We start from the raw sequence: 12,197 nt of genomic DNA, 5'->3' as shown, positions 1-12,197 counted from the left end.
CATAGTCATCTTTTAATTTATTTCCACACATTCTTCCAAGTTCCCATTCTTGAATAAGACTGACCTGCAAAAAAGAATAGAATGTATTTTATAATGTATGTTTGTTCTGTTTTCTGACAACATAAGTATTTTGCGTAAGCCGATTTGCTAGGAAGTGACAGCTTTGAAAAATTGGACATAGGAGCTGCTGGAAGCATTTCAGTTCCAGGCAATCTAAATAGTGCAGAGGGGAAAATGAAATATCACCGTGTTTTAAAGATGACAGTTTTGTCAAAGATCCCCTTTCACTCTTTGGCTTAAAACAAATGGAGTAAATCAAGTGTATCTGTTCAAAACATACATGTGCTCTCACAGAGGAAGCACTTTATAGGAGTGTTTCTTTAGAGAGAACCAATGAGAGAACTCTCTTCATAAAATGTATCATGGGTTGGGAAGTCTGTCATTTTTGTGACCTAATGATGATTTTATGATCAATGAGATTTCATAAGAACTGGCTTTAAGAAAATAGAAAACATAGTTTTACCACCACCTGAGTATAGCTTTGCTAACACATATTGGACGTTCTTGAGGAGTATGATAATGTAATTATTATTTTGGTGAGTGTGTGTGTGTGTGTGTGTGTGTGTGTGTGTGATAAACAGAGCAAGCAAGAGTTTTTGTTGTTGTTGTTGTTGTTGTTTTTTAAGATTTTGTTTATTTATTTGACAGAGAGTGGGAGTGGGAGAGGGAGAAGCAGGCTTCCCAGATGTGGGCCTCCATCCCAAGACCCTGGGATCATGACCTGAGCCAAAGGCAGACTCTTACTGAGTGAGCCACCCAGGTGTCCCAAGCGAGAGTTTTAATAAACCTAAGATAAGAAACTGAAGTTTTTATGGGTGTATTAAAAATGTGATCATACTGTCTACCTAAAAAATGCTACTGGTTATATTTAAGAAGGTATAGCAAGTTTGACAAAGCCTGCTTTTAAGAACAATGTTATCACTAATTGGAGAGGCAGTAGAATGGAGTCTAGTTAAGAGCACAGATAGCAGGGTGAGACTTCTTAGCTTAAAATTTCAAAGCTGCCATTTTTTTTTAGATCTGTAATTTGGAACAAGTTAATTTTTCAGTTCCTGAGCCCCTTCATTGTTAAATGGGATTGATAATGATACCTACTTCCTAGGGACCATGTAAGCTAGCCTAGCCTGAGATCTCATAAACATGCAATAGAATGTTATTATTAGTAATTAAAAACTTTTAACATGTGATGAGGCCAAAAATAGAAGCAGAAATTTAAAAAAAAAATTTCAGTAATTTGAGCTCAAATTTTCCAGAAGTCTATAATATATAGATTATGTCCCTTTTAGCACAGTCATAAATGAATAATGATTGCATTTTAAAAATTATTATTAACAAAAGAAACACTGCTTATTATCACTTATGTCTTATACATATCCTGTAATATATTTTAGGAATTATACTGTAAGAAAATCACTGGTAATTTCCATCTTTCAGATTCCACAGTTACTCAGTTAACTGATTTCATGATCCCAGGTATTTTTGTTTTTGTTTTTGTTTTTGTTTTTTAATGTTATGTCAGAGGTAGTTATGTCTTGTAAATGAATGTGTATTTTAATTATAGTATGTTCCAACTCACTTTTTGGCAAGAGAGGTTATGTTAATACTGTTATTTCCTGAAACAACTTCCATTTACTATGATACATTCATTAATTCTCTGTTCACTGTGTCCTTAATTTGTCTCTTATCAAAGAGACACCTGGTAGTATGCTTTATCTGGATTATCACCTAAATCTGTTCCATAATAAAGATTGATTCATTTTGCTTTACACTAAAAAAAATCTTATAACATGATCTATTTAATACATTTTACTTCAATTTAAGGGCCTATCAGCTTTTCATATTAATGGGATTGTCATTTTTATATATGTAGGACTCTCGGTATGGTTTGGCTCCAAGCCATAATACCACCTATCCTCTTAACTCTTTGGAAACATTGACTTATTTTCATTGCATTAGTGCAGACTTAATTTTATTTCATGTCCAAGATGACAAAGGTCACTTCATTAGGCACCTCATTTGCCTTCCCTCTCTGTAGTTTTTTGGTATCTTATACTAAGTATCATTTAAAAAAAAAAAAAAAAGTGCTCTGCTTCCATTAACAAAAAGTGAGCAGAGAACAAAAAGCCAATTATTTGCAGCACATAAAATCCTTATGATAATTTGGTAGACTTTAATTAAACTAATACATCACACTGCACTTATAAGACAAAGGAACGAAAGAGAAGCAAATAATCTTTTTTTTTATTCTGTTAGGAAACACCATATTGCTTTTTGATTAAGTGCTTTAAGACTTGTGACCTATTTTAAAAAGCAAGATTTACTGTCCTTTTCATAGAAGGCATATTTAAAAAGTTCTCTATCACATGAATTGGGACCATACCCCAAAATTTGAAATGAAACTGTAAAAAAGCTTGGCTTCATTTTTATTAATTTCTTATGAATTTTCAGATTCTTCAAAATAAAGAAAGATTCTGCAAATTTAGCTGATGCAGCTATGTTTTTATTACAAGGAATTTGGTTTTGGTATTTACCATATTTTGCTTATTTTTTGCATTGTCATTTATTCTTTTTGATGAGTGCATTGCCATTATTAATGTGAAGTGCAGTATAAATTAAAAGGACATCTATACAATTTATATATCTTCTCTGCATTTCACAATAGAATGTAGTAGAATTAGAGATACTTGAATAATCTCATCCCAAAATCTTTGATTTGTTTTAAATTGTAATTTCCATAATCTGAATGGAAATAAACCACTGAATTGGGAGTGAGGGTATTAAGTTTTAATCCTAGGTCTTCAGTGTAATATTGGATATGTCTTGTCACTGCTCTGGGCTTCGGTATTATTATTGGTAGAACGCAGTTTGGTAGAAGGTGATTTCCTTATCTCTGCAATTATCTTTCTACATTAGTTATTAATGCAGTGTCTTTCTGTGTACTAAACATCAGCATTTTATTATGCTTATATCAATCCCAAAATCAGTGCCACTTAGTATTTACAAAAGTATTTATGAAAACATTTTTAGAAATTTCTAATTATAAGAAAGCATAAAATTTTGAAGCTGGCCAACCACAAATAATTAAAAGAGAATTCTATTCAATTTAGAAATCCATCTGTTATTAACCCAAGGACCGCATGATCGCTGTGCCCGTTCTTAAACTGTTAACATAGTTCCTGTAAAGCTGGAAACAGGGTGGCTGGACTTTGTAATTTTGTCCTTTCTCACATTTACTTTTTCAAGACTCAATTAACTCCTTGGGCATTTTACTTCATTTCCTTGTTAGTGGATCAAACTCTTAGTGAGTTTATCCATCACCTGGAAACATTTTGACTACTTTCTACTCTTTGCAGTGAGTGTTTAAGACTCCCCAAGTAGCTCTCAATTTTTCAGGCGCACGATTGCAATTTCAGGGGCATTTAAGAACAGCCGAGTTTGCTATTCACTTCATCTTCTCATTAACATCCAGTCCCTGTTCAGAAAGCTTATTGCATTGGCACATGAACACTAGCCAGCACTGCTCTTGTTTCCAAAAGTGGCCAATATTATGGTCTGAAGAGGATAATGATGATGGCTTAAGTTTGCATCATTTTACTTTTTTATTATGAGCTTTAAGAATGGAAATGCATTAATGCTCAACTTTGGCCAGATGTAATTAGAACTGTAAAGCTAGGATCCATTTTAGTGTTTTTGCTTGTATGGTATAGTCTTTTCTTGTTGAGCTCTGTTACTCCCTGGTTTGGGAAAAGTGTTTCTTTAAAAGATTTATTTAAAGGAAAAATAAGAAAAAAATAAAATTATGAATTAAGACACACAGGATTTAACATTTAAGAATAAGCTGTTCTAAGCTAGGAATCCTCAAATACTTAATTAGTTTTAACAAATATTTGTTTTAATTACATTCTCTGGTTTCTGACAGCTAACTAAATTTTTCTGTGTATTTCTCTCTCTCTCTCTTTTTTTTTTCTTTTTCAGTGAACCAAGGGATTTTATTTCCTTTTTGCATTTGGTTCTGTGAATGAACCTTTCATCAAAATTTGAAATGCATAAATTAAATATATTTTAATACAGTTAATTTGTATGTACAGAGATTTAATTATTCAGGTAAAAAATACCCAGATTATCTTTTCTTCTAGTGGGTAAAATCAAGCATAGTCCTCATTCTTCTCTTAGATGGCATAACTATTTCTAAAATGCTAGCATGAGGCTTTTTTAAAGAAGACATCTTTGCAGACAATATACATTGACTTTTTCTCCCCAAATCTCCTTTTAACTCACAGCAGTGATCCTAATTTCGTTCTTTTTATCTATCTATCTATCTATCTATAATTTTTTAACTTTTTTCTGATTACTGAAGTAATATACAGTTGTTATAACAGTTTAAATGAGGAAATGTGTGCTTAGAATGTAGAAATCTGCTATAAACTCCAAAGGTAATCAATGTTTGTAAAAAGGTAATGTTCTATATTAAAAAAAAAAAAAATGTCAACCACAATTTACCTTTGAACAACATGGGTTTAGACTGCTTGGGTCCACTTACATGCAGATTTTTGCAGTACAGCACTATAAATGCATTTTCTCTTCCTTATGATTTTCTTTTGTTTGTGTATTTCTAATTTAGGATGTTCCAGACGGTTTTGTTATTGTGTTTATAATTATCACATTGGTTTTTCCTACATGAAGACTTAAGCTAAGTAGAGAAAGTAGAGAATATACTCCATGGTGTTGCTGAATGGGAATATGGAAATCTCTGGTTTAGGCAGGGGAATTTGCTCACTGTCTCCTGATCTCACCTCATATGTGCATCACGGAGTTGCCTCTTCTCCCATAGTGTGCCTCATTTCTGGAGATCTCAAGCCAACTCCTCCCTTAAGACCTAGCTTAGGTTCAGTTAATCAGTGAGTGCTCAGCCTGCTGTCCTCATCACGGTTTCCTCTCACTCTTTGAAGCTCTCATGGTTTTTACCTACTTGGCTCTTCTCTCTTCTTCCCACTGTTTGTAATCTTTTACATGTATGTATTTGTATGTTCCTTCAATAAAAATTTCCTCAGAACCAGGACTGTGCTTGATGTTGCTTTGTATTTCCTGCCATACCTTCTGTAATGTCTCTTACCTGATTGGGCTCTATAACCTCTGGCATTCTGCTTAACTCTGAGATTCCATGATTGTAACAGTCAGTCGATCAATAAATATTGATTGCTTGGCTGTCCAACCTAAGGCATTCTTTTGTTAGGGCCCAAATCATTCATTTTCTTGAAGTCAGATCAAAGTACTTATGATGAAGAATCGGTATGAAATTATTTAGTCCCCTTCCTTCCATGGCCGGTTCAGTGGTTGACTCACAATCTGAAAGTCTTCTTTTCTTAAGCATGTAATCCAGACTGTGCTAATGAATGGCCTTTGTGTGTGTGTGTGTGTGTGTGTGTGTGTGTGTACTCTCATGGGTGGATGGGGATAGGCTTTCCTTTCTTTGGTTGGATAGAATTTGTCTAGTCTTTTTTTCTTTGGCAATTTAGACAACTTTTGTGTATTTGAAGTTGTGTTCATAAATTGAAACAATTATGATAGAATCCTGGGTATGACATATACTTAGTTTAGGAAGTTTCCATAAGTTTGGTTTTTATCCCTGATGGCGAAAATGGAGACATTTGCAGTTGTAACTTAGCTGTTTACTTTTAAAAAAATCAAAGTCAGATAAAAAAAAAATAATTATAAGAAAATACAATGTAGGGAAAAAAATATTTTATTATGAGCCAAAAGTCTTGGTTTAGGGCCTTGATTCTTATCTGTGTAATTTTTGTAAGAAGATTAAACTCTCTGAGTTTCAATTTGCTCATATGTAAAATAAACAAAACTGCAATTTCTACTTTATAAGGACTTTGTGAAATAAAATTAGTTAAGTGCAATCTTGTAATAAACATCTATACAGGTGTTGAAGTAACTAATAATTAGTGTAAATTATGGTTTGGAGTACATCACTTACAAAAATCAAAAGGAAGTAAAAGACAAAAATACTGTCCAGAACTGTCCTCCTCATAGAGCTCCACTCACCCAAAACTATGCTTAGATTATGTCCCATTTCCCATATCAAATGATTTTCGAATATTTAAAAAAGTAGCAGATAAACTGTCAGGGCTGATAGGTGGCTGTGCCTTGGTTCAGCTACTTTATTCTCCTGTTGATGCTTGAAACTAGGAATATCTACTTCCCGTTCCTGGATTACAGAAACTGCCATCAGTATGGTTATCCCTGCCATGGAACAGACTCTGCTCTTTATGTGATAGCTCTTTCTTTTCTCCAGATTTGAGAATCAGTCAAGGAGAAAATCATGAATATTCATAGCACTTTTTACATATTGCCAGCTAGATACAAACACATTCAACAGATACTTGTATTTGATCTACACTAATTACATAGGTGTGTGATTTAGTTTTGAAGTATATCTAATAAAAATAAGTAGAAAAATCGACACATATTCCTTTCAAAATATATATTTCCTTATTTATTATTTTGAGGTGTTTGGGTTTTTTTTTTCTTTTTTAGAATTAAGAGCATATCTCTTCTTTTGTGTGAGTGTTCAGAATATTCTTGCACCAAAATCTGAATCTTGTTTCTATTCTCTGCATAAATCACGTTGCTTCTCCTAGCACTAGTCACCCATTATTGGGAAGTCTGGGAAAAAGAACATAACTTTGATAAGTTAACTTTTCACCGATAAAGTTCATTAATTAAACTCCCAGGAATTAGAAGCTGAGTGACACATAGAAATGGCCTGGTAGAGGTGTTCCAGAATGACTTGATTCCATCTTACTCTCCCCACACGTGCTCACCCATACCTGTGTGTGTGTGTGTGTGTGTGTGACAGACAGACAGACTTACTGTTGCCTGGGTGATAGAAAAAATCGAGGAGAAAAGTTGAGAGGCAGAGACAAAGGCTGTGTCTATACAACTTTGTGTGAATTGGACCTGACTGAAAGATTGGTTTGGCCGGATTTGGTAGAGCCTTTCTCCTCAGTGGCAGTGATCTGAAAATTGTTTCCAGTGCCATTTTAGTTAGCCGATTCAAATAAAAACAAATACATCTTGGTAACATCCATTTTAGTTAGCCGATTCAAATAAAAACAAATACATCTTGGTAACATCCATTTCTACCCTGATCGTCACCAAAGACACTTTTCAGAATGGTGATTCTTAAGTAGTTCTCCATGAACTCAATAAGTGATCTGAAGTATGCACTTTTGCTTTTAAACATTAATCTTTAATGGTAAGGAATGAGTCCATTTTTCTTGCTTTAGTGACAGGTGAATATTAGTGCCCAAATGCGTTTGTTCAGTGCATCAAAGCTTAAAACCACAAAAACACAAAACTGGCTCCTACATAGTTAATTTATGAAATGAATTTATGAAATATTATTCTTCAATGATAAATTAATATGAGGATTTCATTAGGCTGCATGGTTGTATGGTGACTTTATTACTTCAATGCATTCTATTTCTTCGGTGTGTTTTCAACTTAAAAGTATGTCAGGTCTTGAAAATAGAAAATGAAACATTTTGACACCTCTGATTTCCTAATGTTTGTTTTTATTGCTTTACTTATGTATTCATTTATTAAAAACCTTGTAGACAAGTTTACATAGTACATTTCCTTAGCGAAAAGAAAAGAATGACTGTTATATGGGAATGATTAAAAAGAGAAGGTAGTGAAATTTGAGAAACTTTCGGTGGCTAGACAATTTAAGACAGAATTAAAGAAGGGAAAAATGGGGAAAATAATATGCTAGTAAAATAAAGCGGATTTGCTGCAATTCAAGAAAGATCTATTCCCTAATCATATGACAAAAAAACAGAAAGTTAGCGATAACCACAATTAATATTTTGGAAAAATATTTCCAAATATTAAAATTAGGTAATAGTAATACTGTGATGTGACAAATAATATGATTTCTTTAATTAGCTATTCAAAAACATGCATTCATTCATTAAACCAGTTTTCACTGAGGACTGACTATGTGCCAACACCAAGAAATGTAACAATAAACAGAACAGAGGTGACACTGCCTTCAGGTAACACACTGCAGCCTTGAATAGGATGTGAGAATTAATGGAGGGACTTCATGGAAGTAGTTAATGCTATCGCAACACATCACATATAGTAAGAGTGCATAACAGGAAGGTCTAATGTAGTCTTGGCATGCATTATGGCTACATCATTATGGTTGGTTTGAGGATAAAAAACAAAAATTGAAACTTTCAAATATTTAGCTTTCACTTATTAATAAGCATTTTTGAAATGAGATGGGCAGTCATATAGCCTGTGTAAAATAAGATAATTCATCTTAAACTTATGATTTAAATTAAGAAGATTCACTTCTCAGTGATGCTTGTGTAATTGGTAAACGTGTGTTGCTTGTGTAATTGGCCAGAGCATCCCAGGCTACGTTAGCTTTTATAGAGCTGCTACAGAAAGAAAAAACAAAAAAACAAAACAAAAACATATTCTTTTCATTTCTAGGAAAAGATAAAAAAATACAACATCTTAAAGCTGCTTAAATTTATACAGCTAATATTGATAATCTGCAATTAGGGCAAGATTAAACATTTTCCACTCTTGTATATGAACAATTAATTTCAAAATTAGACATTACTTGTTTTGGCTTTTTTTTACACCATTTATTTTGAAAAATGGATTGGTCAATTATTTCATGAAATAAATCACTTATTTCTTTTCTAATGATTCTCGTGTCCTGATGCTTTTGTTGCATCGGAAATTAGGTGGAATATGTCTCTTTACTGATTCTAATTGTTAAGGACTGTTAAGGATAAATAATTTGGTAGTGGATGGTACCATAGAATATTCCATAGAATTTTTATTCTGTGGAAGTGATTTATTTTGTCTTTTTGGCAATCTTCAAACTTTGTAGAGGTTTTACTAACATCAACTGTACCATAAAACTAGAAGACGATAGTCTGTATCTTCTGGCACCGAGAGCAGAAATCAGCCTACTGGTCAGTCTCAAATTCAGAGAAATATTTAACACTATTTAAAACCGACATTAGCACCAAAATATTTTGAAGGAAAATTACCATCACTTTAATTTGTGCAACTAGATACAAAGTTGGAAAATATTGTCCTTTTAGGGTCAGGACTTTGAAGGGTAGAGTAATCCATCCTTGACTGAGATCAGCAGACCATTTATTGATAGCATGTAAATTGCTTAGATTTCTGTAAAGAGACTGCGAGCTATCTAAAGATTGTGTTTGGAGACAAGAGAGCTACTTTGAAGGGTGTGAACACGCGGATCAAGCTCATGTTCCTGAGATCTTGGGGATTTATAAGTTGCAAAAGCTGTAACAACAAAATTACCATTTCATTCTTTTTTGTATTTGTAATATAAACAAAGCCAGCAACCCCCACCAGCCTGCCACCGCTATTCTGGTGACATTTTCATAGACTTGAGAAGCTTGAGGCCTGAAACACAATGAATTCAATGTTTCTTTTACCATGCAAATATCTCTTGTCAGAGACGGTATCCCTGAGATTAGCCAGCAGTATTGATTTAGATGCCCCAGGGTTGTTAATTGTAGCTAACGGTTATGTCTCTTTGACTTCTGAAAGAGGTCATGGCCATTGCAAATACATCTTAAGGAAGGAAAGAATACTATCAGCCAAGATGTGCACCCAAGCTTTGGAACTAAGCTAGCAAGACCCTACTCACATCCCTGTAAAGCAGACATATATTTTTGTATTTTTTATAGGTGGATACAGTGCAGACCACGAACCCCCCTGGCCACATTGAGGAATCGTGTAAAATGAATGTATGTGCTCGTAAGTGAAACACATGTAATGTTCCAACTCAGTGTGTTGGATCCTAATAGACTTGGATTGTCTTGTGCAAAAAGAAATCGATTCCCAAGAGGCAGGACCACTATCTGATTAAAATGAAGCTCTGATTTTGGAGAAAACTAAAATGGACTTAAAATAAAATCTCTGCAAAAAGAAATCAAACTATCCTTGGCAAACAAACTGAAAAAAAAAAGAAAAGAAAAGAAAAGAAAGCAAGCTCTCAATATGGAATAAAGAAGGGATGTGAGAGAGGTTTTGCAATCTTATCAATTACTGTGGAGAAACAGAATCAAATATCGTCATACTCAGGAGTGTGAAAAGAAGAACAGGAAGTCCTTTTCCTTCGGTTTGCACTTGAATGGACTCAAGCAAAGAGTGGAGACATATCCTGTTACTGTTTATAGTTAATAATGTGGAGATTAGTATAGATGTGATTTCATTTGTCTTGCTTGAACTAATTGGATGCATTATGTAGAAATCACCTGAGCCTGTGCTAGATCAACAAAGAAAATGGAAATGTATACCTCAGGACTGAATTCTGGGAAAATTAGATTGTTCAATGCTCTTTAACAAAGTGTTAAGAAGAAATACTACTGCCGGTCTGGGAAAATGAGAAACTAGTGGACAGGAAAGAAAATAAAATTTAGGTCATTCTGATACTTGTCGTAAAATAATTTATTACAGTGTAAAAGCAGAGGATAGATCACAGTATATCTCACAAAACTTTTACACAATTTCCTATTGAATTTAGGGTAAACCACATAAATGTTCAAGGAATGTATGGCCATTATATCAATAGGAAACTGGCCTTTAAAATTTGTGGTCCTATGCATTCATGTATGCAGACGAGGGCTTTTTTTATTTTGCTGAAGGATGAATTGCATGCAGGAAGTACCTCTTTACTTTATAGTTACTTGCTCACCTGAAGATACTGTATAAAGTCTAATTTTTGTATGGGTATGAGTGTATGTGGATACATTTGTGTGTGTGTGTGTGTGTGTGTGTGTGTATGTGTCTAAGTGGAAGGAGGTAAAATTTAATGGTTGACATTTGCACTTTGGTTCGTTGCCTAGAATGTAAAGGGGTAGAGTAAACTGTCTTAAGCCATTTCATATGTGTTATCACTATTAAAGATTATTATTCACATACAAAGTCATTCTGATATAGAATGACTACTGCAAAGGCTCTCCAATTAAGTGTAATATTTATTGCCATTGAGTCATTTAAATTAAGTCGTACCAATGTCTGAAAATGAGAGTGGGCTCCTGTGAAATCGTTTGAAGACAGTTGGAAAATCCTATTACACTCTTTGAGGCACTTCACTCAGTGACAGAGGATATGAATCGTGGATGTTCTTATAGAAGATATTTGGGAAATATTTGATTTTTAACTAAAACTTTTTAATCCAATCTATAAGTTACAGTTTTTTTTTCCACTTTTCTTCAACCTAAATTAATAATAAGTAATCATATATTAACATAGATAAGATGGTAAATACTTAAAACAGATTGACATATTTTTTGTAGTCACCATGTGCCATAATAATTTTGAAACTATTGTTCTCTGGTATTTGTATTCATTTCTCTTTATCTTACTGATTAACTTTATAGTAAAACTTTTTACCTCTTCTTTCTATGTGACAATCAACTGAAGTCGGTACCCTATCTATATACTATTACAGGGATTTTTGTCTTTATTTATGCTATTATAAAAATTATAAATCTATAAACTGTATAATTCTATTGTATTGAATATTTTTCTGTGACCAAAGTAATAAAAAAAATCCTGCTTTATAAGATGACTATATTTCCTATTTTCATAATCCTTTAAAACAACAGGACGTAAAATATGCTCATGTTCCTGATTTCTGAAATACAGTCACTACATCTTCACAATTTGAGAGTGAAGAGCTTAGCCACTTTAGATAAAGAGAAAAGGTTGGGCAGAGATAAGGTTTGACAGAGATAATTTTGAAGGTGTGAAGAGAAAAGTACCCTGAACTGACTCAGGAGTTTTGAGGTCAAATTTTGCTCTGCTAAAGAGCCAGACCCGATGAATTTTTTTTTTTTTTTTGAGTTTTTAGGTGTTCAGATTTCTCACCTATAAAGGATGAGTTTGGATGGTGCTGTCAATTTTTAGATTATTTTAATTCTAAACTTCTAAAGTTTTGAAACATTGCAATGTGACATTTCATACTGATCATATTAATACTCAATAATGATCATTAGTATTAAGGGAATTCCATGCTTTTCCACTTAAATTGACCTAAAGCTGAATATATGTCTTAAGAG

The 12,197-nt window shown here is 33.4% G+C and overlaps 1 protein-coding gene across 7 annotated transcripts in view; it reads left to right on the top strand.

The window, feature by feature from the left end:
* Positions 1-12,197, top strand: part of PCDH7 (protocadherin 7) — a 418,062-nt gene that overhangs the window by 53,868 nt on the left and 351,997 nt on the right. For 2 of the 7 annotated variants that reach the window (XM_044225796.1, XM_044225795.1), the window contains one exon: positions 9,819-10,565. The exons of the other annotated variants lie outside the window; for them this stretch is intronic. In XM_044225796.1, the coding sequence (XP_044081731.1) occupies positions 9,819-9,896 (78 nt within the window). In that variant the 3' untranslated portion in view covers positions 9,897-10,565. Of the gene's footprint in view, positions 1-9,818; positions 10,566-12,197 lie in introns of those variants that run through there. 7 annotated transcript variants of the gene reach the window in all.

The sequence above is a fragment of the Neovison vison genome, chromosome 11 (genome assembly GCF_020171115.1).
Source record: "Neovison vison isolate M4711 chromosome 11, ASM_NN_V1, whole genome shotgun sequence".
NCBI classification, from domain to species: Eukaryota; Metazoa; Chordata; class Mammalia; order Carnivora; family Mustelidae; genus Neogale; species Neogale vison.
This window is presented reverse-complemented; position numbering and strand designations above follow the sequence as displayed.